Raw genomic sequence first — 25,718 nt, forward strand, 5'->3', positions numbered from 1 at the left:
TATGAACAAAAAACGTGTTGATGTTTTGTCTTTCTGACAGTTGTTGTTGTTGGGGTTAGACTCTCTGTGACCTAATAGGGTAATTATTTTCTCTGTAGCTGTTGAACTTTCAATCTAACCCATGTTAACCCATCAAAGCCATGTCATATTAAAATAGATGCTCAGTATAGACTTTATGCAGGATTAAATCCATCCCCAGCAGAGTTATATCAGTATCACATGAAACCAGTGGATCAGTGGATCAAGAGTTGATATTTAAGATAGAGCATCAGCTCTTCTCTTATTTGGCTTGTCAGGGATTTTCTATTTTAGAAAAACAAGATACTGTATCTTCTGTGTTTGGGATAAATAGATGTCAAGGATGGAGTACAGGAAGTGAGTTAAGAAAGAGACAGATGCCCTCTGGCTAGGTTGTACTGTATGTGCGTGTGCAGGAGCTACAGTACCTGCCTACTCTGTGAGACTGCTACTATGCCTGCCCTGTGTCTCTGGGCTGGGGGCTGGGACGAGGCCTCAGAGGGGTAGGCTGTGGGAACCCAATCACTTTAACTGAAGAAAGAGGGCTTTGTCCCCATCTCATTAAATTCATTTAAGAGCTAACCTAGTGCTCACTACCACCTCCCTCCAGTACACTACCACCATACAGTTCATTCATGGTCAAGAGCCTGAGACCACTCACTCCAATTCACTATGGAATTAATGATTCTTGAGTGATTTGGCGGTGCAATATCTTATACTATATGGGGCGGTCGAATCCTCAAATGTTCACTTAGTCATGCATTGATGTCAATGGGAGACTTAGTGAAAATGTGACTTAAGTGAAAGTTAAGATTCGCCCCCAAGACTGTATGATGGCTAAAGTAAGTGGTTGAGTTTCTGCCTGCCTGTCAAGTGGATCTGGATATCTCTTCTCTTTGGCTCAGCAAACAGAAACACAAAGGAACCACTTTGATGCTTCTAATCTGGACAAAGACATGATACATCGTTTAAATAGTGCAATGGCATTGCAGTAAGACACCGCTTCTTTTCCATGACCATCGTAAACTTTCTGAAACTGTCCTTGATTGCTCTGGAAGGTGGATACTAATTATGAAAACGATTTTCACAGGACTGAAGCAAGTAGTGAAACCTAAGCGTTTAGAAGCCCTTGACCTCATTTGACCTTTCACCTTTGACACAGAGACGTGATATGTAATCTAGCAACCGTCGCTCAACACACAGGGAGAGAGCACACGTGAGCCGTCTAGACGTATAACTATCCCCCATTTATCTTCACAGCTCAGCTTCTGTAGTAGCGTTGGTGGCGGTCGGTGCTGTGTAAACGTGAGCAAACTCACTAGCTTGCTAGCTCGCTAAGCGCTATCTCTTCTTGACAGAGAGGTGTCATGTCTGACTGTGGGTAGACAGTCTCACCACCTCCACCACTACCTCCTCCACCTCTTCCTCTTCAGACACGTGATAGCATCACACCTGCGTTCCTCAGCCCAATCGTCAAGCCTGCGGGCGGCTAGCCGGCTAGCGCTCAAAGAAAGCCCTGCCTGAGGACGATATCACCCAGCCGTATAGGGAAAGGCCTGGTGCCTTGGACGCAGTCAAAGGAGGCTTTGTGGTAGGGAACTGACCCTCAGTGCAGTGCAGACAGCAGGGGCAGTGTGAAGGTGGTATATTGTGTAGTTCAGTAGCTAGCAGTGCAGTAGCTGAAGTAGGCCTTGAATGGAGTGAGAGAAGGGCATTAGCATGATTGCTAATTTAATTATGACGCTCACTGTGTCATGAAGAAAAGTCTGTAAAAAGGAAAGTGAAACTGAGTGTAGTGAAGCCTGGTAGTGCCACTGAAGAGGATGTCAAAATTATTGTTCCTGGGTCCAAATCAGGACATTGCTGTTCTTTCCAAGGGGAGCTGCCTATCAGTGGGTTCTGACAGAATGCTGATGCAGGTCGATCGTAGTGCCGTTCGGCACTGTACTGGCATTCCATTCACTGTTTATAACATTTGGGGTATTGTTCATACAGTACACACACATTTTCTTCCAGGAAAAACCAACCACTGCAATATTAAGTTAACTGTATTTAACAGTTTCATTATGTTACTTCCTTGATGTCATTTCATGTGATCTACATACTCTCCCCTTTTATTTCTAAACCCTCGTGTTGTAGAGCACAATCGAGCGTTGAGAAGTCTGTTATCTGACTTCAAGTCATCTGGCTCCAGGCGTCATGTTTCTCCCCGATCCGTTTGGCCTCAGAGCGTGTTAGAATGTCTGTTCTGTATTAATGGGCTGTAAAACAGCTTTTAGCAGTGCAGTCTCCCAACTCTGGAACTCCCCCTCTCTCCTTGTCAGAACCTCACAATCGATACGCATTTTCGAGTCCACACTAAAAGACACACCTCTCCATACAGGCTTAGCTGATTATCTGTTGTCTTAGCTTTCACTCTCTTGTCTAATTCACTTCCCTGGTTAGCCTGTCATCTTGTTTAGTGTTCTCCATTTTTTATTCTGTCCTAATGTCTAATGTTTAGTGTACTTTGAATATGCAGTGCATTCAGAATGTATTAACTTTTTCCACATTTTGTTACGTTACAGCCTTATTCTAAAATGGATTAAATAATACATTTTCTTCATCAATCTACACACAATACCCCATAATGACAAAGTGAATACAGGTTTAAAAAAACCGAAACAAAAACAGAAATACCTTATTTACATAAGTATTCAGTATTCAGACCCTTTGCTATGAGACTCGAAATTGAGCTCAGGTGCATCCTGTTTCCATTGATCATCCTTGAGATGTTTTTACAACTTGATTGGAGTCCATCTGTGGTAAATTCAATCGCTTGATTTGGAAAGGCACACACCTGTCTATATAAGGTATTGACAGTGCATGACAGAGCAAGAACCAAGCCATGAGATCGAAGGAATTGTCCGTAGAGCTCCAAGACAGTATTGTGTCCAGGCACAGAAAAACAAACAATTGAATACATTTTAGAATAAGGCTGGAATGTAACAAAATGTGGGAAAAGTCAAGGAGTCTGAATACTTTCCGAATGCACTGTACTTCCTTATTTTAATGTGTGATTTTATTGATTTTTATCCTGCTGATTTTCTTGTGTATTTAAAGTGACTTTGGGTGTCTTGAAAAGCACTTAAAATAAAATGATTATTAGTAAAGTATTATTATGATTGAAGAATATAATACTCTATGCGTCACCCCTGTAAGAATCGTTGGTCCACATTGTAAACCTGGTCAGGCCCAGGCCAGGGTGAGAGAGTCAGGTGTCTCCACATATCTCTACCTTCCGATTACTTGGACCATGTGTAAACTAACCTGTTACTTTCTGCATGTGTGTCTACTTCTAACGATATTGTCTCTCCACCATTCTGTCTCTCTCTGTCTTCTCGCTCTCTCTGTATCTCTCTGTATCTCTCTGTATTTCTCTCTCTCTCTTTTCTGTCCCCTCTTTGTATTTGGAGATAATGACTTCCATATGTTTTAATAATATCAAGCTAATGCAAATCCAGTGAGATGCACTGAATGGTTGAATAGAGAAAATCTGTAGATGAGCTTCTGGTAAGTGTCTCCATATGTCCAGCCAGTGTGCTGTGTGCAGCTATTTTGGCTGGGCCTGGGGCTAAGGGGACAGGGCAGCATGTGGAGGTGAGAGTGAGCTGCTGCCTTTTCCGCAGGCTGATAATAAAGCATAGATAATAACAGAGACAGGCGGGATTACTAAACCACACACTTGCACTTGGCCATCCCCTGTCTCTCCACCGTCTTTTTGTTGTCTTTTGTCAGTCCCTCGTCAGTCTCTCCTCTGTCTGTCCTCGTCCTCTGGATGTGGTTGAAATTAATTCCCCCTGTCTCTTCTCTCCTCCACAAAGGAAACCTGGGGAGTCAGAGGGTTTTGTGTTCAAGAATGCTTTTAGCTCATTTCTTTTCATGTACAACTAAATCAACACATTTAAGTCTTAACTTCAACTGTCATGATCCCCGTCACCAGAGGTGTTTGTGATGAACATAACCCCAGCACGTCCAACGCTGTCTAAACTCAGCAGTTAATCTCTCTCCAACATAATTTAATATTGACTTTTTTTATCAGGCTACTCACAAGACACCTTCACTATGCTATTTTCCAAAGGGTCCTATCTAGGGCTGTGGCGGTCAAAATGTTGTCAGCGGGTGATTGTCAAGCAAATAACTGTCAGTCTCACGGTAATTAACAGTAATTAACATAAACACATTTAGCATCTCCTGGCTTCCACACAATCAACTGATGCATACCTTTGGAACATTTAAAAAAGTCTAATAAATACATGCAATATAGCCTACACCTTCCCAATAAATTCATGATTTATTTTAGACAGGTCTAAAAAAGCATGACAGTGAAGAAAATGTAGTCTACTTCAGAAGAACAGAATAGCATACTCTGAGTTGTCCTTATGTTAGGTCCTGATGTGGCTATGCCAAATGGCAGTGGGCTACACTAGTTCATTTAGCAGACAAGATTTGCTTCGAATTTCGTAGCATTATTTTATAGTATGAAGAATAAAATTGAACAAAGCTGAATAAAATAGAAAGGATCTTTTCTACAAATGATTTGAGGGAGTGCACACATGTGGCTATTCTGTGTTGAGCAGTTAACAAAGAAATAGGTCTTCGTAAAAGGCTTCATTTAGAGTTATTAATGTAACTTTAGTTGTTCTACAAACGTTGGGCTATATGTTAAGACATTGTAAGGCTGCATGATGTGACTCTAATGATGATTTGAAGAAGTTGCTTGAGCTCTGCTTTGGTTTTTTTTGCGCAGGCTGTACACACAACGTCAGTAAATTGACAACCCCTTCATAATGCCAAGAATATCACGGCGGAATACCCTTTTCTTCTCCCTGAGTGCTGCGCGCTCCATCACGTGATCGGGTCTTTCTCACAGGCTAAAAGTGAAGACACACACAATCGGGATGCAACTGCGCGCGTCCTTATCCAATTCGAGGTGCATGTTGAAAATATTGGAAAAACTGTCCACATTTACTTTTCATCACAAAACAATATGAGTAGGCCGAACGAACATGAAAAGCACTAGCCTATGTCAATCTGCAATCCCACATAGTACAAAGGTCAACCTATTCTATTCTGTGTGAGAGAAAAAATATTCAGAACATAGTTTGGGACAGTTGTGCGATGCGATAGATCCCAAATTAATACAATCACCAGCATCCCAAAAACTTTTTTACACAATGTGGCTGACTCAACAGATCAGAACGTTTAGCTTAAAATATTGATAAACTATTAGGCTATTTCTTCACGTTATAAGCAGAGCAAAGCGCACATGGCAGTAGGCTATGAGCGCGAATGTTCCATTAGCAGAAAACACCGTTATCAAAAGGGACCCGCAAATGCAATTATGCATAGTCCTCATTTGGACTAATCTTCCAAGAGTCCTTAAACATTCAAATACAATTTATAATACGATCACATTTTCACATATAACACACTGTTACAAACAGACATAATGCACTAACATAATGACCAGATAAATACTCTTAACAGTCTAAAAAGATAGATTGATTCCTTCATCTACCATAGTCCCGCACAACCTTCCAATGTATTATATTTAAATGGCTCTAAAGTATTGTTTGAATGTATATATTGAAAGGTTTCTGGTTTGCTCAGATAAATTATTCAATTTCTTTAATGCTCTAAATCGAAATGTAATGCTTTTATTATAAAGGTGCCTTTTTATATTGAAAATTATCTTCCCCAAAATTGAAACACACATGCTGCTTATGTATGCCAGTTAGGCTACACACCCCTTGTAAAGCGTACTAATGTGATTCATTTTAAGAAGTTATTTGGCCACTTTAGTTGTGATACAAACCTAATGAAACTTATAGGCCTATGGGCTAGGCTACATTATGGGTGCAACTATGATTTGAAAAAGTCCCCCAAAAAAGGCATTGTTTCTTATGCTGGGCATCATTCTCAAGTGATAATATATAATTCACAAGTGATATTGTCACCCATCAGACTATTCTTCATTTCATCTTGTCTTTACATACACTAAATAATATATGTCTTATAATTTGTTTTGATTTGATATGGACCATTATTATCAGGGTCAGCAGGAAAAAAAATACATGTAATCTATGCACTTAAATAGCGAATGGAGGACGCTTTCCACCATGGTTTATCTTCATGTCAGCCAGGTAGGCTATACTCCTGTTGTAAATAGGCAATATTCTTAATATTAGGAAAGTTAAGTAATAAATATAGTAGGCCTAGCCTATAGAAAGCTGATCCTCCTATTTTTAGTAGAGGCCATTACTCTGTTTTCTCGTGCAATTGCATAGCCTATTGAAATGTTGCGCAACATGAGCTCATGGGCTCTCATGAAGTGTTTGATTAGATTTTTTTTTAATTAGATTTTCAAAATACATTTGCATTGATGTCAGAGTGATTAGAGGGACAATAGAGTGCTGAGTACCAGGCAGTTAGCACGTTTGGTAGGCTACTAATGACCATCACCAGCATCAGAGCTTGGAGAAGCCTAATTACCATGAATTTTATTTCCTTCATGACTCGTGACTGCCGGTGTGGTGGTAATACGGTCACCGCACAGCCCTAGTCTTATCGGTCCCTGTCCCTGTTGAATGGGGCCGACTTGGTTAGTTTGGAATTTATGTTCTGTTTCCCCAAAAGGACTTATCCTACCATTAATCACCGGGGGATTTATATCTGGTTGTTATATTTAGTTTGTCCCCTGCTAAAACATTTTGCAGGCTTGGTCCAAAAGGAGTATACATGTACCCACAGTTTGTGGTACAACTTCTGTAAGAGAGACAGAGTATCCACTGTGACTATAGGAATGGGTGACTGGCCTTGCCTTCACTCTTCTCTGTGAGCCTCTGGGATGCTGTTGGAAAAGTGATGAGGAAAATCACATCCATATGTCATAACTCAGACAGGCAGGCAGGCAGAGAAACAGTCAGACAGACAGACAGAAATACAAAAAGACAGACAGGCATTGGCATATGGCCCACAGAGCACCTACAGAAACACACAGAGAGAGAGAGAAAGCGCTCAGCTCTGACCAGAGAATGGAAACTCCACACGCGGTAACATTACTCAGATAGGGATTCCAGTGACTCCTTTGAAACAAATGTGTGGTTGATGAACCCGTTTTCTCCTTAATCTTAATTTTCCTCAACATTGCGTCTTCCTGTTTTACAGGGTCCTCCTGGTCCCCATGGAAACCCTGGTCGCCCGGGACCCCCTGGACTCAAGGTATGTATTTATTAGATTGGGCCAATATTAGAGGGACAATATAGAGACTGATATAAGTGATAGTGTATGGGTGAGAATGAATAGCTTCTCTCTTTTGGGTTCTCACCATGCTCTAAAATTGTCTGGAGTGCTTGGTAATGTACAGCCTCCAAAATAATTGGCACCCTTGATAAAGATGAGCAAAAAAAACAGTATAAAATAAATAATACAAATACTGAGCTATATTGTATGCTAAAATAAAAGGGGGAAAATATATTATTTTATACTAATACATAAAATATTTTGTTTAACAGGTAATATATATATATAAAAAAAAAATTATTAAGATGGTCAAAATGATTATCCGGCACCCTCCCATTGCGACTTGTTAAACAAAATGTCTTTCTCTTAGCAATTGTATAGTATAAAATAAGATATTACAATTTTTGGGGAGCATACAATATAGCTCAGCATTTGTATTTAAGCAATAAGGCACGTGAGGCAGTGCTCTATTACATATTTTCATAAAATGTTTATTTTAATAAGTAATTTCACACAATTTTAATCTTCCACTAGAAGATATAGTGCGGACAAAAATCTGGTTGGTCATGTTGCTACAGACGTAAACCAGTCATTAATTATTTTTTACATACAGTTGAAGTCGGAAGTTTACATACACCTTAGCCAAATACATTTAAACTCGGTTTTTCACAATTCCTGACATCCTAATCCTAAATACCCTGTCTTTTCATCACATTCCCAGTGGGTCAGAGGTTTACATACACTCAATTAGTATTTGGTAGCATTGCTTTTAAATTGTTTAACTTGGGTCAAACATTTCGGGTAGCATTCCACAAGCTTCCCTCCTGACAGAGCTGATGTAACTGAGTCAGGTTTGTAGGCCTTGCTCGCACACACTTTTTCAGTTCTGCCCACACATTTTCTGTAGGATTGAGGTCAAGCTTTGTGATGACCACTCCAATTCCTTGACTTTGTTGTCCTTAAGCCATTTTGCCACAACTTTGGAAGTATGCTTGGGGTCATTGTCCATTTGGAAGACCGATTTTCCACCAAGCTTTCACTTCCTGACTGAAGTCTTGAGATGTTCCTTCAATATATCCACATAATTTTCCTCTTTCATGATGCCATCTATTTTGTGAAGTGCACCAGTCCCTCCTGCAACAAAGTACCCCCACAACATGATGCTGCCACTCCTGTGCTTCATGGTTGGGATGGTGTTCTTTGGCTTGCAGCCCCCCACCTTTTTCCTCCAAACATAACGATGTTCATTATTGCCAAACAGTTCTATTTTTGTTTCATCAGACCAGAGGACATTTCTACAAAAGGTACGATTTTGGTCCCCATGTCCAGTTGCAAACCGTCGTCTGTCTTTTTTTATGGCGGTTTTGGAGCAGTGGCTTCTTCCTTGCTGAGTGGCTTTTCAGGTTATGTCGATTTAGGACTCGTTTTACTGTGGATATAGATACATTGGTACCTGTTTCCTCCAGCATCTTCACAAGGTCCTTTGCTGTTGTTCTGGGATTGATTTGCACCAAAATACGTTAATCTCTAGGAGACATAACGCGTCTCCTTCCTGAGCAGTATGACAGCTGCGTGGTCCCACGGTGTTTATGCTTACGTACTATTGTTTGTACAGATGAACGTGGTACCTTCAGGCGTTTGAAAATTGCTCCCAAGGATGAACCAGACTTGTGGAGGGCTACAATTTGTTTTCTGAGGTCTTGGCAAAAAATATAAAACATAGCCTACTGTTCCACACTCTCTGAATCATTGATGGATGGATAACTGCGAGACTGTTGACTGCGTCTTTTATGAATTCACAAGTTATAAGTTACTCAACTAGAATGGAAACATTTTCATGTTATTGTTCCATACTTAATCCTTATGGGCACATTCAATTTCAACTGGTATTTTTTCCACTCCATGTTCACAATAGTAAAAAGTCATCGATACCAGCCTTTGACTGGAGCCCATGTTCATACCACCAGAACGCTTATTTATGTGTTAGAATGGAAGAAGAGAAAGCGAGGGAGAAGGAGAGAGAGCAACACAGAGAGACAGAAAGACAGTTAGAGAAAGTGTGAGAGCGAGAAGAACATAGAGAAAGAGAGAGAGGCCGAGAGAGAGAGAGAGAGAGAGAGAGAGAGAGAGAGAGGGAGAGGGAGATGTACATTGTTACATCATGTCAATATTGAATTGAATTGAAATTGATTTGCGAGAGAAAGAGAGAGAGAGAGAGAGAGAGGGAGAGAGAAAGAGAGGGATAGAGAGACAGAGAGAGAGAGAGAGAGAGAGAGGATATAGCGAGTAGTAGTTGAGCTGGCGCGTCACCAAAGGTAGTCCATCTCACTTTGACCTACTGTATATACACGCAACTTTTGAAAGATGGAAAAAGCTCATTTGTGTGCAATCCCTGTCCCTTTTGACACAACCCCAGTGCAATTACCCAGTATGTGGTCTGGTCCTCTTAGAACAGTGAGACAGAGAAAGCTGACTTTTGTAGAGTTTAAGAAAAACAATTAAATAACTTATTTTTTTATTTACAATGGGCCCTCAAGTGTAACTAAACTGCTTCACTTGTTTTAAATTTCCTCTCCGATAAAAGAGAGTGATGGACAGTGAAATCCTACAATGTTCCCGAGTGTAGATGTTGGCACCAGTTACAACCTCCTTTCCCCATTCGTGTCCAGGTGAGGCTGGTCTGGGGGACATTTAAAGAAAGACCTTGGCAGTGTCCCAAATGGCACCCTATTGCCTATACATAGTGCACAACTTTTGACCAGGTCTCACAGGGCTCTGGTCAAAAGTAGTGCACTACAAGGATAATAGAGTGCTGTTTGGGACACGTGCCGGTTTTCATGCCATGTTGGGGCTCATATGAAAATGTATAATTTAAAGGGTGCAATGAAGGTGATAATGGAGAAGCTTATATTTCCACCATCAATGACCTTGTGGAATAATTGTATTATTTTGTGTCCGTTTAAGCCTTTTCACAGTTTTAGAACCAACAGGAGCGTGACTGTTACCTGGAGTACCTGCTGAAATAGGCCTGGTGCATTCAGAGGTGGAGATGTAAAATCGCTCCCCAATCTTTTTTTTTATTGTAGGCACACAGGAGAAAGTCGTTAACTGCCGGAGAGCATTCGTAAAAGTTACTCACATACAGTGTTTGTTCAGAAGCCCAGTGTTTGTAAAATCATTTTCCTTTTGATCCAATTCCTTTGAACAAACACAGATTTTACAGCTGGTTGCAAATGTTTATGTGTTAATCCTTGAATGGCTCCATTAACATGTGTTGACGGTTGTTTTCCTTTCCACCTGACTTGACCAGTAAAAACTCTGGGCCTGACTTATAAATGAAAGGTCATCACGAGGGCCCCTACAAGGGTCCTGACTTTATATGTGATTGAGGCCATAGATGAATAGTGTCCGACGTCTTTATGGTACACTAGTAAGATTTAAAAGTAAGCCCTTCCCAGTTCCCTGGAGTACAGCAGCAATCAGACCACATCCCACTGCCGCCTGAAAAGGACAAGGAATGTGCCTGGTCACTCCCAATGGCTTTTCAGAGGCTTTGCTGTAAACTGAAATATTAATGGACTCTGTCTTGTGTAAACACAACTGCTACTATTGTGTGCGAACCCATTCCCTCCCTTACACTGCATGCAAGCATGTACTGTAATGTTTCCACCTTTGTGTGATTAAACAGCATAGCTCTGAAGAGAATGTGCAAATGCACCATTACGTCAAGCTATTGCGTGCGTGTACCGGATCACTAACGTTGACCGGCAGTGAGTACCGTAGGCCTTCATGTCAACTTTAGCGCTTGAGTTCTGCATGTCATGGTAGAGAACATGTAAATAAAGCCATTATATTTAGACCTAACATTGACTCATAACATTGAGTAGGCTCTTTAAGTCTAAGTATGAGGGAGAAATCAACATCCGGGCTTGGCCGAAGCAGCTTGCACCAAAACGTATCAGCAATTAATATTATTGAGGGGAGGTTTCCATCCTGAACCTTCTTTAAATATTTCAGAAATCTACATCTGTTCGTTATTTGGAGACTAAGACGTCATGGGAATCAGCGGAATCTGTCTAAACTAAACCGTTTGTTTTTTGCGCTCTCTGTCTCTGTGTGTGTGTGTGTGTGTGTGTGTGTGTGTGTGTGTGTGTGTGTGTGTGTGTGTGTGTGTGTGTGTGTGTGTGTGTGTGTTCAAGGGACGAAAAGGAGACCCTGGCCTTTCACCTGGCAGAGCACCAAAAGGAGAAAGAGTGAGCATCTTGTGTTTCGTGTTTCACTGTGTCGTTCTCTGAAAAGGAGAGTGTAACACCGGATAAAGTAATAATTCCGGATAATGTCATAATTCAATAATGTAATAAGTTATCTGTTACAGAGAATTTTTGCTTCGGTCATAGAGAGTTACTCGAGAAAATGGAAACACGCTTTGCGATAACCCAATTCTTTCAATTGTCCGATATGACTTACTGTGTTATCTGTCTTAGCTGGCATTCAGCAACTAAAATAGCAGAGACATGTTCCATGACATCACTGGTTTTACATGTATTCGCTACTTTACAATTAGCCTCAGAATGAAGAGTATATATTGTATAAATCATTATTATCTTTATAGGGAGACCGTGGTGCTTCAGGACCCCCTGGACTGACTGGTCAAGTTAGCAGAAAGGTAGGAAACCACATTACCTGTAACCCTGCCACACATGATACTGTATGAATCAGATTCTTCGAATGAGTACAGAGGACCACATTGAAGTGCACTAAATCCTACGCTACACCCCAACCCTGCCTGCCCATTCCTAAATCCCTATGAGCAGTGTTCAACAGGAATTTCTCAGAAAGGACTGTTTAGGAGGACCGAAGCCAAGAGCATTTTTCTCACGGGATGTTTCTTCTCTTGTTTGGAGAGGAGCCTAACATTGTGCAGGCGTAGTAGTACTGTACATTAATGCACCTGTGTTCAGACCGACTCTTCTTCAGGCTCAGGCTCTGGAATAGCTGGAATATACTAGCTGGGTTGTGACCTCATCGTCAATGCTTCCAACACGATGAGTGTGATTGAGGAGAGTCTTTTTTGGGTGGGAATCAGTGGGAATCACACGCAGTGTAAAATAAATGATGTAATTCCCTCTCTTTGACAATTGTCCTCAATACTCAGTAGTGTTCTGCTGAAATCTTAATGGCATTTTGTTATAGAACTTGAGTTTTTTTTTATGTACTGTCTCAACTCAATTTACACACATCCTATTGCTAGTGTACAGAAACGTATGTGTTCATCCATAAGTCATTGTCTTAAGATGCACTTCTGCGGACTTCACTCCAGTCCTGCCCTTGCCCTGGGCCTGTCATACAGCTTAATCACTTACCATGGGAGACTATTACACACACTCAGGTGGGAAGAAGGAAATCTGCTCCGTGCCAACGTACACATACTCATCATGCACTGACAGGCATGCACGCAGGCACATGCATGAGCAGATATGCACACACATGCAACCATACACATAGACATGCGCACACACACACACACACACACATGCACTCGGAAACACGCAGACACACACACGCACACACACACACAGTTTATTCCATGTTAGGGATACAGATATTTGTTGACTAATGGAAAACATAATTAGCTGTATGGATTTTCACAAGACTCAACACAAAACTTTACTTTAAACATCATTGCAAAAAATATTACATTCAAGTTACCTGATTGCCGTACAGCAAACACATGTTATTCATTACCAGAAAATACAATAAAAGCTGGTGGAAAAAGACTTGGAGACACTACCTCTACTAAATTACTGCTGGCAGGCAGTGATTCATGGTTATTCCACACATGGTCCACTGCCAGAGGGAGAAGAAATCTGTGAATGCAGGAAGAAACAGAAACTCTGAGTACAGTACAGCCAGGGGAACTTTAGGCCTCGAACCAACTGGTGCTGACCTGGGTTCAAATAGTATTTGTTTTCGTTCAGATACTTTGAGCCTATGGTTGAGTCTACCTGAAATGACAGTTGACTGTACTATTTAACTTGAGGGTTGATCCGGGTGCTAATTTAGAAGTTATCACCGGCGCCGTAATGATCTGTTTAGCAACACACACAATACTCATGTAGTCTGTTTTGGACACATTTGTACGAGAGCAGTAAAAGTCTAAACCTGGCATAACAACAATCTGTTACGTAGTAGGACAAGCTGACGGTGAAAGACCATCTGGTCTAGGCTACAGTCAAGGTTGTTTCATTCACTCTAAAATAGACTCCGATCTGAATAGGGAAGAAGGGGGTCTCTTTCAGCTCTCTCTGTTGTTGCGTCCTAAATGGCTCCCTATTCCCTATTGCACTACTTTCTGAATGCCACCCTATTCCCTGTTGCACTACTTTTGACCAGAGCCTACATAGGGAATAGAGTGCCATTTGGAATGCAGCCTGTATGATGTGAGTAATGGAAAGAGGAGTTTATGGGAAAATAGCCGTTCCTTTTTTCCATTAAAGAGGTGACTGACAGTTACTATGTATGTTTTAAATTGCATCATTGCTGGAACATAAAACGATAGTTTGTAAAGCAATGACAATCTCACACTTTACATTTGTTGCAGTTAAATGGTGCATTTGTTACCTAAACATCTAGTCCTCCCCCCGCCCCCCTTGAAGTTGTACCCCACGCCCTTGTCCCTGGCAGAGCCTCTCCCTCGGTGGGAAACGTGTAAAAGATGTAATGGGCGAAGTTACCCTGCAGTCAGGGTTGTCTGGCAAATCAGAAGAGGCAGTCAGGCGGTGGGGAAACTGACACACTATGTAGAGCATCTGGACGGTGTTGGAGCTGTGTGTGTGTGTGTGTGTGTGTGCTCGCTCACATGGGTCTGGTCCTGGCCGACCCTGCCCTTTCCACAGCCAGCCCAGTCGTGATGGCATTGGCACGGTGGAATAATTTTTATTAGATACTAGGTATTTTTTCTACTAGACTTTCCTCTCGTATTTCAGACTATACGTAGGTGATGATCTGACACATTTGGTGGCTGGGCCTTGGTTAGGTTTCCTATTTCTTCAGGAGATGTTGATTTGTGCAAAATGACATTTTCTAATAATCCCTCTCACAGTCAATATTGAATAGTGGGGATGAAAGAGTTGAGAATATGAAACCAGTTTCTCATTTAAAATACATAAATCCAGTGGAAAGAATATTTTCTGTCTGCTAAAGTTATTTTACTACTTCATACAAGAGGGGTTATACAATACCTTACTGCGTCATAAGTATGATGTTTGCAAAAAATCTTTTGCATTCTGCCTTGAAAATTCTAATGTATACCAACAGATGCAAAACTGGGCAAATGTTTGTAATCGGACCATGGATTACACATCCGCTAGTCTAATAAATAACTCATCTTGAATGAGAGAGTACCAATATTCCTCTCTGGAGCTGTGAGCCATGGCTATGTGCACGGGACTGCACATTTAGACACATGCTCACACACTGCTCCTCTGTCTCTCTGGCATGGACTCTCAGATCAGAGACTGCAGCATTTCCCTCCTTTTACTATACTCAGCTGTATGTCACTGGCTCTGGAGCTCAGACGCATTCTTCCCCCCTTCCCTTGTCCATGGTTGTGCAGTGGCTCAGCCATGACTTTTTACTCTGCTCCAGGGGGCTGGGTAGTGACGCTTTTATAGAACAGATTTCCAGAGTCCCAAATGGCAGCCTATTCCCTTTGTAGTGCACTACTTTTGAGCTGGGCCCGTAGGGCTCTAGTCAAAAGTAGTGCACTATAAAGGGAATATAGTAGGGTGCCATTTGGGACACAGAGGAGGTCTGCTGAGGCTGGGAAATTGTCATCTCTGTCTTCAAGTGCTGGCTGATTGGTTGCAGGGATTATTTGTAAAAAAAAAGAAAAAAAAAGAATAATAATAATCTGTTGGGCCTTCTGTTTAGAATCACCTGTTGAAGACAGCGACTGGGCTTCATAGACGTATCTCAACATCTCTGTATGTAAACTGTGTGTCACACCTGCTCCTGCAACGCCCTCTACTGCTATTCCTGTGTCTACTTGACCTGCCGCCTTCCCCAGTGCTCTTTCCCTCTCTCTCTGTGTGTGTGTGTGTGTGTGATTGTGTGGGTGGAGACAGGTGTGCTGGAGTCAGAGCAGATCCCCACCAGCTGCAATCTGTTCCATAATCAAGACCTCTACTAACTAATACTCAGCCCTGCCACTTCCCAGCTGCCAGACCGTAATCTCTGCTCAATCAGTCTACGTTTCTAGCCGTTTGTTACTATGCAGATCCTGTTATCCTGTTGTGCCTGTTTTCCTTGCCTGATGCTACAGTACTGCTGTTTTCCTCTCCGCTACAGTACTGCCCGCTCTGACTCTGGTCCCTGTCTCCAGTCCCACGTCTCGTCATCCTGCTACTCTGTCCTGGATTCTCCTCCGGACCTGCTTACTCTGTCTCAACCCCTCTCGCTCCAGCCTCAGCCTCCACACCTGGTTTCCAGCAACCCACCCGAGCTTCCCCTGACCTGCACTCCATCTTCCCCCTGTGTTTCAATAAATACCTTGGTTAAGTTATCCCAGTCTCCTCGTCTGAGTCTGCTCTTAGGTTCCCCTGTTCCACTCCACGTAACACTGTGGGACTTGGCAATATGTGCTTTGGTGTTTGGTGTATTTGTCTCTATGGTGGTGTTGGCATGCAGTGGTTTACTCAGTGTGGCTGCTGCTGCTGAAAGGCATGCTAATTAGCAGGAGCCTGCAGTGACAGCCACAGGCACAACTGAAGGGGATACATTCACTCACACATAAACACATAACACACACGCACCCACCCACTCACATGCTTGCACGCACACACACACACACACACACACACACACACACACACACACACACACACACACACACACACACACACACACACACACACACACACACACACACACACACACACACACACACACACACACACACACATGCACAGTCACACACACACACACACACACACACAGTCACACACACACACACACACACACACACACACACACACACACACACACACACACACAGTCACACACACACACACACACACACACACACACACACACACACACACACACACACGCACAGTCACACACACACACACACACACACACACACACACACACACACACACACACACACACACACACAGGGGGTACACTCCTGTCTCTCTGTCTCCCCAGGAGTTTGTCAGCTAAGTACCTCAGGAGTCAGATATGCAGGTTCTGAAATAACAGAAGTGCCCTCAGTCTTGCTACTGCAGCTCGTTGTTTCCAAACTGTTCCCTGATACACTGATTGACTGTAGGCCTCGGGGAATTTTCATACTACGGTTTATAGTATGTTTCTCAGAATAAGGTGTAAGGACCATCTAGTGTTAAAGCATGCCAAAGCCTTGTGCAGGCTACTTATTGTCTAAAAGTATTGCACTCGTACACACTCTTAGAATTAGGGGTGACTTGAGGAACCCTGGAGTTCTTCTAGAAACCATTGCAGTCACTGGGTTCATATTTGCACCTTTGGTTAGTTGAGGGGTTCTTGGAGGAATATTTTAATATACCAATGTAGCAAGGGGTTCCTGGAGGAACCTTTTTGCTGGCGCATGCGGAGCACTTTGAATTTATTTCGCCGTTGGATTTGTTGCACTGCCAGACTCAGAAAAAGATGCAAATATGACGATGGCTTTATGCGATAGCTAGCAACTTGTAAAATAATGACCCATTCCTATATGAGTACTATTTTAATAGCAATGTTGAATAATACAACATTGTCTGTCTAAGCGGGTAGGAGCTTAGATCGAGTCCCCGAGCTGACAAGTTAATAATCTGTCGTTCTGCCCCTGAGCAAGGCAGTTAACCCACTGTTCCACAGGCGCAGAAGATGTGGATGTCGATTAAGGCAGCCCTCTGCACCTCTCTGATTCAGAGAGACTAAGTATCCCCCTTTCCCAATTATACTATATGTCTTTAGCCTGTTTTAATTCCGAAAAGATTATTGTGATAGTAATGGAATTTGTTTATGAGGATAATTATTAGGTGTTGGCTTAGGTTGCTAGCTACAGTGCATTCAGAAAGTATTCAGACCACTTGACTTTTTCCACATTTTTGTTACGTTACAGCCTTATTCTAAAATGGATTAAACAGTTTTTTTGCCTCATCAATACCCCATAATGAAAAAGAAAGACAGATTTTTATTTATTTTTGCAAATTTATAAAGAAAAAAAACCTAACATGTCACATTTACATAAGTATTCAGACCCTTTACTCAATACTTTTTTTAAGCACCTTTGGCAGCGATTACAGCCTCAGGTCTTCTTGTATTTGGGGAGTTTCTTCCATTCTTCTCTGCAGATCCTCTCAACCTCTGTCAGGTTGGGTGGGGAGCGTCGCTGCACAGCTATTTTCAGGTCTCTCCAGAGATGTTCGACCTGGTTCAAGTCTGGGCTCTGGCTGGGCCACTCAAGGACATTCACATACTTGTCCCGAAGCCGCTCCTGTGTTGTCTTGGCTGTGTGCTTAGGGCCGATGTCCTGTTGGAAGGTGAACCTTCACCCCAGTCTGAGGTCCTAAGTGCTCTGGAGCAGGTTTTCATTAAGGATCTCTCTGTACTTTGCTCCATTCATCCTTCCCTCTATCCTGATGCTTGATGCTGCCACCACTATGCTTCACCGTAGGGATGGTTCCAGGTTTCCTCGCTTGGGGTTCAGGCCAGAAAGTTAAATCTTGGTTTCATCAGACCAGAGAATCAGAGAGTCTTTAGGTGCCTTTTGGCAAACTCCAAGCGGGCTGTCATGTGCCTTTTACTGAGGAGTGGCTTCCGACTGGCCACTCTACCATAAAGCCTGATGGGTGGAGTGCTGCAGAGAAGGATGTCCTTCTGGAGGTTTCTCCCATCTCCACAAAGGAACTCTGAAGCTCAGTCAGAGTGACCATTGGGTTCTTGGTCACTTCCTTGACCAAGGCCCTTCTCAGCTTGGCCGTGCAGCCAGCTCTAGGTAGAGTCTTAAGGTTACGAACTTCTTCCATTTAAGAATGAGGGAGACCAGTGGGTTCTTGGGGACCTTCAATGCTGCAGAAATGTTTTGGTACCCTTCCCCTGATCTGTGCCTGGACACAATCATGTCTCTGAGGTCTACGGACAATTCCTTTGACCTCATGGCTTGGTTTTTGCTCTGACATGCAGTGTCAACGGTGGGACTTTATATAGACAGGTGTGTGCCTTTCCAAATCATGCCCAATCAATTGAATTTACCACAGGTGGACTCCAATTAAGTTGTAGAAACATCTCAATGATGATCAATGGAAACAGGATGCACCTGAGCTCAATTTCGAGTCTCATAGCAAAGGGTCTGAATAATATTGTAAACAGCTTTTTTCAGTTTTTTATTTTTAATACATTTGCTAAAAAACAATTACCAGTTTTTTCTTTGTTATTATGGGGTATTGTGTGTAGATTAATGATTTTAATTTTTAATTATTAACTTTTTTTTATAAAGGCTGTAATGTAACAAAATGTGGAAAATGTCAAGGGGTATGAATACTTTCCGAATGCACTGTAGCTACAGTATCTTCAACCTAGCATACACTCTTACAATTGCTTGGTTGTTTGGATGAACCAACTGCTGGGTTGCAGGCATTGGGTCACTTAGTTGGGTTGTTTTATTTAAAAAGAGCCAGGTTGGGTTGTTGATGCTGAGTTATTAAGATATGACCCAGCGGGACAGATCAGAAGGCTGGAGGCGTGTCTTGGTAGGGGCATGGCTTTTATTTTTGGCCACCCGTGAGAGTAAATGTCCTGTTCATTTGTTATGTTGTATTGTCATCACATGTTAAGGTTGAACACTGACAGTTTTGTAGCTTACAGAATTGTCTGAGTTCCTCAAGAGCCTATGCAAATCCTGATGTTGGAATAGCTACCACTTTAATACTAAATGTAATCAACAATGTTAATATTATATTAGAATATGTAATATGCATAATTCAAGGATATTTGAAATTAGTAGAGTCCTGCACATAGAAGCATTTACCTGTGTAGCGTATACTGAGACAATTTCACAACCTTATGGCTGATTAATGGCCTGCTGTTTGTTGTTGTTGATTTTTGGGGTTTATTTAATTCATAGCTTCTTAAATAAACAGTTTATGAGTTCCTTTACAAGCTAACGAGGTGAGGAATTTCCACGATGTAATGCTGAGGAGGGGCATGATTTCAGCACCCTGCAGTGCTGTGTGTGTGTGTGTTGTAGACTTACATAAGAAGTGTGATCATCAGAAACTCCATATCCTCTACCCGGGAGGTTAAATATTACCATACTCTTTTTCCAGAGGTCTCTGATTGAGTACATGTGAGTCTGTATCTTGGTAGTATACAGCAATTGAAACGAAGCATAGCCTATCAGTACATATTATGGGGAGTTAGGTGATCAAAATAATATCCATTCAAAGTTGTCTAATGTTTTTCCTCTGCAGGGACAGAAAGGACACCCTGGTCCCCCCGGTCAACCAGGAGATTCTGTGAGTATTGATATGAGAATGACATTTATCTTTCCTCAGTGATCATATCTTATCAATAATTTATACTTAACAATACATAAACATATAGGGCAGCTTCAACAATGCAGTTACATAAAACTTAGCATAATGAATGACATCCTCATGTGGTTGTACATTTTTCAGTGGTTATTCTAACAGCTGCCGTCTTTACGTCTCTGCTGTTGTTAATGTGTCTGTCTACCTGACTGGGTCTGAAGTTTGAACCACTGCTGTTAGAGTGGAATACATCAGACAAAAGACTCTCCATCTGTTTACCCAACAAAGCTAAAGCTATGGCTCGGCTGTCAGAACACATTGCTCCATGAAGACCAAAACATAAATTCCTGAAAAGAGAGAAGAAAAGCAAAAGGGAGGGAGGGAGAGAGAGGGAGAGAGAGGGAGAGAGAGGGAGAGAGAGGGAGAGGGAGAGAGAGAGAGAGAGAGAGAGAGAGAGAGAGAGGAAACTAATTCTTCTGAAGAGAGGATGTTACACATGAACACATTAGTACCTAAGGAATCTTGGCCAGAGAAATTTAGTTTCTGGCAGAGCTTAAAGTGGGCCAATTAGTCTGGACACCCTAAGGTCACTACTCCCCGAGATTCCTTAAAAAACTACAAATAGTGTTAAGTGTACTGAAGAATGTGCAATTTGTAGTGTACTATCAGAACAAAGAACGTGGAGTTTTCACTGACCACATGGTCTGACCAGGGAAGAACATTGGCCTAGTTAAAGGGATACTTCAGGATTTTGGCAATGAGGCCCTTTATCTACTTCACCATATTCAGATGAACTCGTGGATACCATTTTTATGTCTCTGTGTCCAGTATGAAGGAAGTTGCAGGTAGTTTGGCGACCCAATGCTAACCAGCCTTACCGCAATGGCTGGGAAGTACAGTTGAAGTCGGAAGTTTACATACACTTAGGTTGGCAACTACATATATCTTCTGTCTCTCCAAAAGCAACATGGGGCAATATATCAATGGCTATCTATCATGGCAACTGTTACAGACCTTCAAGAATTGCCTAAATGTACATATCAATATTTCAACATTTTACACTAATAGTATTTGACAGTCATGTATTGTGCAACTAGTGGAGAAATACTTTTTCACATTTGTTTTGATCAGAACAGGACCAGTTGAAGTCCGAAGGTTACATACACTTAGGTTGGAGTCATTAAAACTCGTTTTTCAACCACCCCACAAATGTATTGTTAACAAACTATAGTTTTGGCAAGTCGGTTAGGACATCTACTTTGTACATGACACAAGTAATTTTTCCAACGATTGTTTACAGACGGATTATTTCACTTATAATTCACTGTATCACAATTCCAGTGGGTCAGAAGTTTACATACACTAAGTTGACTGTGCCTTAAAACAGATTGGAAAATTCCAGAAAATTATGTCATGGCTTTAGAAGCTTCTGATAGGCTTCTGATAGACAAAATTTGAGTCAATTGGCGGTGTACATGTGGATGTATTTCAAGGCCTACCTTCAAACTCAGTGCCTCTTTGCTTGACATCATGGGAAAATCAAAAGATATCAGCCAAGACCTCAGAAAATAAATTGTAGACCTCCACAAGTCTGGTTCATCCTTGGGAGCAAATTCCAAACGCCTGAAGGTACCACGTTCATCTGTACAAACAATAGAATGCAAGTATAAACACCATGGGACCACACAGTCGTCATAACGCTCAGGACGGAGACGCGTTCTGTCTCCTAGAGATGAAATTACTTTGGTGCGAAAAGTGCAAATCAATCCCAGAACAACAGCAACGGACCTTGTGAAGATGCTGGAGGAAACAGGTACAAAAGTATCTATATCCACAGTAAAACGAGTCCTATATCGCTATATCTACATAACCTGAAAGGCCGCTCAGCAAGGAAGAAGCCACTGCTCCAAACCGCCATAAAAAAGCCAGACTACGGTTTGGAACTGCACATGGGGACAAAGATTGTACTTTTTGGAGAAATGTCCTCTGGTCTGATGAAACAAAAATAGAACTGTTTGGCCATAATGACCATCGTTATGTTTGGAGGGAAAAGGTGGAGGCCTGCAAGCCGAAGAACACCATCCCAACCGTGAAGCACAAGGGTGGCAGCATCATGTTGTGGGGGTGCTTTGCTGCAGGAGGGACTGGTGCACTTCACAAAATAGATGGCATCATGAAAGAGGAAAATGATGTGGATATATTGAAGCAACATCTCAAGACATCAGTCAGGAAGTTAAAGCTTGGTCGCAAATGGGTCTTCCAAATGGACAATCCATTTGGAAGACCAAGCATACTTGCAAGCAAAGTTGTGGCAAAATGGCTTAAGGACAACAAAGTCAAGGTATTGGAGTGGCCATCACAAAGCCCTGACCTCAATCCTATAGAAAATGTGCGGGCAGAACTGAAAAAGCGTGTGCGAGCAAGGAGGCCTACAAACCTGATTCAGTTACACCAGCTCTGTCAGGAGGAATGGGCCAAAATTCACCCAACCTATTGTGGGAAGCTTGTGGAAGGCTACCTGAAACATTTGACCCAAGTTAAACAATTTAAAGGCAATGCTACCAAATACTAATTGAGTGTATGTTAACTTCTGACCCACTGGGAATGTGATGAAAGAAATAAAAGCTGAAATAAATCTCTCTCTACTATTATTCTGACATTTCACATTCTTAATATAAAGTGGTGATCCTAACTGACCTAAGACAGGGAATGTTTACTAGGATTAAATGTCAGGAATTGTGAAAACTGAGTTTAAATGTATTTGACTAAGGTGTATGTAAACTTCCGACTTCAACTATATATGGGTATCTGCTTGCAACTACCTTTAACTTCCTTTATACTGGACATAGAGACAGAAAACCAAAGATTTTTATAACTAAGCCAAATAGATCACAGCCTGACGTTTCCAATGGGAACAAATGAGTCATAGTGGGCAGAACAAGCAAGGAGGTGGGCAGAGCCAAGCACGAGCTTGCAAGATCTTATTGGTGCATTCTAGCATGCATCTGCATATTTTCGTTAGGTCACGCCTAGTCTGTGAAGTGCGCGTGTGCAATAACTCAATTCACTTTTGCACTCCTTCCAAATAATGTGACTTTTTAAAACTTTTTCAAAGTGTACTCTACAAAACTTTGTCCACTCTGTTCATAACATATTCTAGTTTTGGGAACAGAAAACTGTATTGAGATCGAATGTTTCATCAATGAGGAAATGTGCAAAATGTGCAGAATGTGCTTCCTCTCACTACCATATTTGGTAGTGAATGAAAATGAATGAAAATGCCAAGAGGATGCTTCACATTTATCTGGTGAAATATCTCTCATTGTTTTATCTGTGATAAAACTGATATCCAAAGTTTAATCTGAGTTTGAGGATATAGATAAAAGTTATTTGCCAAATTGCCAAAATCCTGAAGTCTCCCTTTAAAGGTTTTCACTTTGGCCCAGAGTTCTTAGGGCTGGCACAATTACTGAATTGCAGTGTAACCGACACTTATGGATGAAGACCTTCATAACCGTTAAAATACAGGATATACTGTAACATGGATTCTTAACAACGTGATGAAACTTTGTCTTCAGTTGCCTAGGCAATTCCCCCCCATGGGGTGGTGCACAATTAGCCCTTCGTCGTCCGGGTTAGGGGAGGGTTTGGCCGGCAGGGATGTTGTTGTCCCATCGCGCACTATTGACTCCTGTGGCGGGCTGGGCGCAATGCACGCTGACACGGTTTCCAGGTGTAAGAGTTTTCTATGACACATTGGTGCGGCTGGCTACCGGGTTAAGCGGGCATTGTGTCAAGAAGCAGTGTGGCTTGGCTGGGTTGTGTTTCGGAGGACACACGGCTCTCGACCTTCGCCTCTCCCGAGTCCGTATGGGGGTTGCAGCGATGGGACAGGACTGTAACTACCAATTGGGGAGAAAATAGGGTAAATATATATATATATATATATATAAATATATATATTTGGGCCAATAGCACAGCTACAGTCACCAACTGCTCTAGATAACATAAAAGCAGCCTAACCAGCTCTACTAGAACTGGAGGTAGCTCGCAAGCTAGCCAACTTTAGCCAGTTAGCTTGGGTGCTTGACTGCCATTGTGAGGTCAGAATGCTCAGATCAGACCTATTCCTCGGCCAGATCGAAACGCTCTGAATTTACAAACTCCCAGAGCACACTCCGAGCGAAATTACGAACACACGCATAGAAATAGAATCAATAGAACAGGCTTGGAACCTCTAACCCTGGCAAGTTGACTGGTAAACTAATGGGTACACTTGCAATGGCTGCCTGGTATTGTGATGCAATAATGCCCATGGTAATGTAGAATGTTCATTCAAATGATGTTAATTGATGTGGCTCATGCAATGGAATGTATTTTTTGTTATGTCGAATTGAGTTGAATTAAGAAATCAGAGCACATATTGATGGAAACACTTCCTGCTTTTACTTCCTGATTTTAATTCCTGCTTTGCTCCTATGTGTACACTTGAACTGGCCGCCATTCCACCCATTATGGTATCATTGACTTGAGTGGGGACGCCCATTCTATTTCTATTGATGATATTTTTTGGCTATTTTTTGCCTATACTGTAGATAGAGCCAATATCAGCAATGGTTCTGCTGCCTTCCAAACGCACTGCTGACCACACAAAGGCTCTTTATCAAGTGCCTAATTCCTATTTCTCCATTATTCTCTTCCTATACTACACAGATTCAATTCAAAGCCAGGGAAGCTGGAATTTTGAATGACACAGTTATTGTGGCATGAAACAGCTATTCGTCTCTCTCACTCACTCCTTCTTTTCTCTCTTTCTGCAGGGTGAGCAAGGAGCACACGGAAGCCCAGGGGCCAAAGGTTATCCTGGCAGGCAGGTGCAGTAAATCTAGTGTTGCAGTGCTGGTTAAGGGTCCACACACACCATACAGTACTTTTACAGAAAGGCTAAGCAGGGCTACACACACCAAACACACTCAGCCCATTTCAGTGAGTGGTTAGAGAGTGGCACTGGTATTGGGATTGGGAATGGAAACAGTTCAACCTGTTGAGACTTTTATAGGTGATTGAAATAAAGAGAGTCTTTGGAAGAGTGACACACAAGTGTAAGACTGTAAAGAGCACCTGTGTCAGGATTAGGGTTGCACATTTTTGGTTGCTTATTGGTGCCCCTGGACTAAAATAAAGTGCCAAAGGCTTTTACTTAGTAAGCCATGCCTTTACTGAAAAAGTAATGTAACTGCAATTAAACTGTGATTAATGTAAGCTGCTCCCTCAATGCAAATACGTTTTCATCAGTCTTTAGGAGCTGACACTGTGAGTTTCATTCAGCGCTGCCTCTTTTGAGAAAGTCATTTGAATACATTTGAAAAAGTCCCTCATTGCTGAGTAGTATGTGGGTTTCTCTGCACTGTAAAACATGCTTCCTCCCTACTCTCCAGAACGCACATTTGTAAAGCCGCCGACATAAACGCGCAGCTGGGAAATAGCTCTCAGCTTGGCTTGTTCACAATGTTTATAATAGCTTAGAGTTCAGGCCTGGGTCTTTGTTCCTTCGGTGCTCTAACTCTGTCACTGTTGTAACTCCCCAGATAGACACACACTTCACACACATGGGCGGGCACTCACACACTCGCACACACGGTTGTAACTCCCTAGCTAGATACACACGCCAGACTGATGGATTAGGTTTTAGCACCCCCTTTCCATCTGTAGACTGTGAATCACTTGAGACAGTCTAAATAGAGTCCATGTTCATTAAGGTCTGCTCATCTTCGAGATTACATAAAGGATACTATCACTCCACTGACCTGATTGCTGGCAAATACATCTTGGAATTATTCAGCCAACACCAATTGTTGTCAA

General features: G+C 42.0%; 1 protein-coding gene across 1 annotated transcript in view; it reads left to right on the forward strand.

Moving 5' to 3' along the window:
- Positions 1–25,718, forward strand: part of col27a1b (collagen, type XXVII, alpha 1b) — a 144,016-nt gene that overhangs the window by 33,754 nt on the left and 84,544 nt on the right. The window contains exons 5-9 of the mRNA XM_031806685.1: positions 7,228–7,281; positions 11,502–11,555; positions 11,915–11,968; positions 19,797–19,841; positions 24,677–24,730. Of these exons, the coding sequence (XP_031662545.1) occupies positions 7,228–7,281; positions 11,502–11,555; positions 11,915–11,968; positions 19,797–19,841; positions 24,677–24,730 (261 nt within the window). The remainder of the gene's footprint in view (positions 1–7,227; positions 7,282–11,501; positions 11,556–11,914; positions 11,969–19,796; positions 19,842–24,676; positions 24,731–25,718) is intronic.

The sequence above is a fragment of the Oncorhynchus kisutch genome, linkage group LG3, assembly GCF_002021735.2.
Source record: "Oncorhynchus kisutch isolate 150728-3 linkage group LG3, Okis_V2, whole genome shotgun sequence".
In the NCBI taxonomy this organism is placed as follows: domain Eukaryota; kingdom Metazoa; phylum Chordata; class Actinopteri; order Salmoniformes; family Salmonidae; genus Oncorhynchus; species Oncorhynchus kisutch.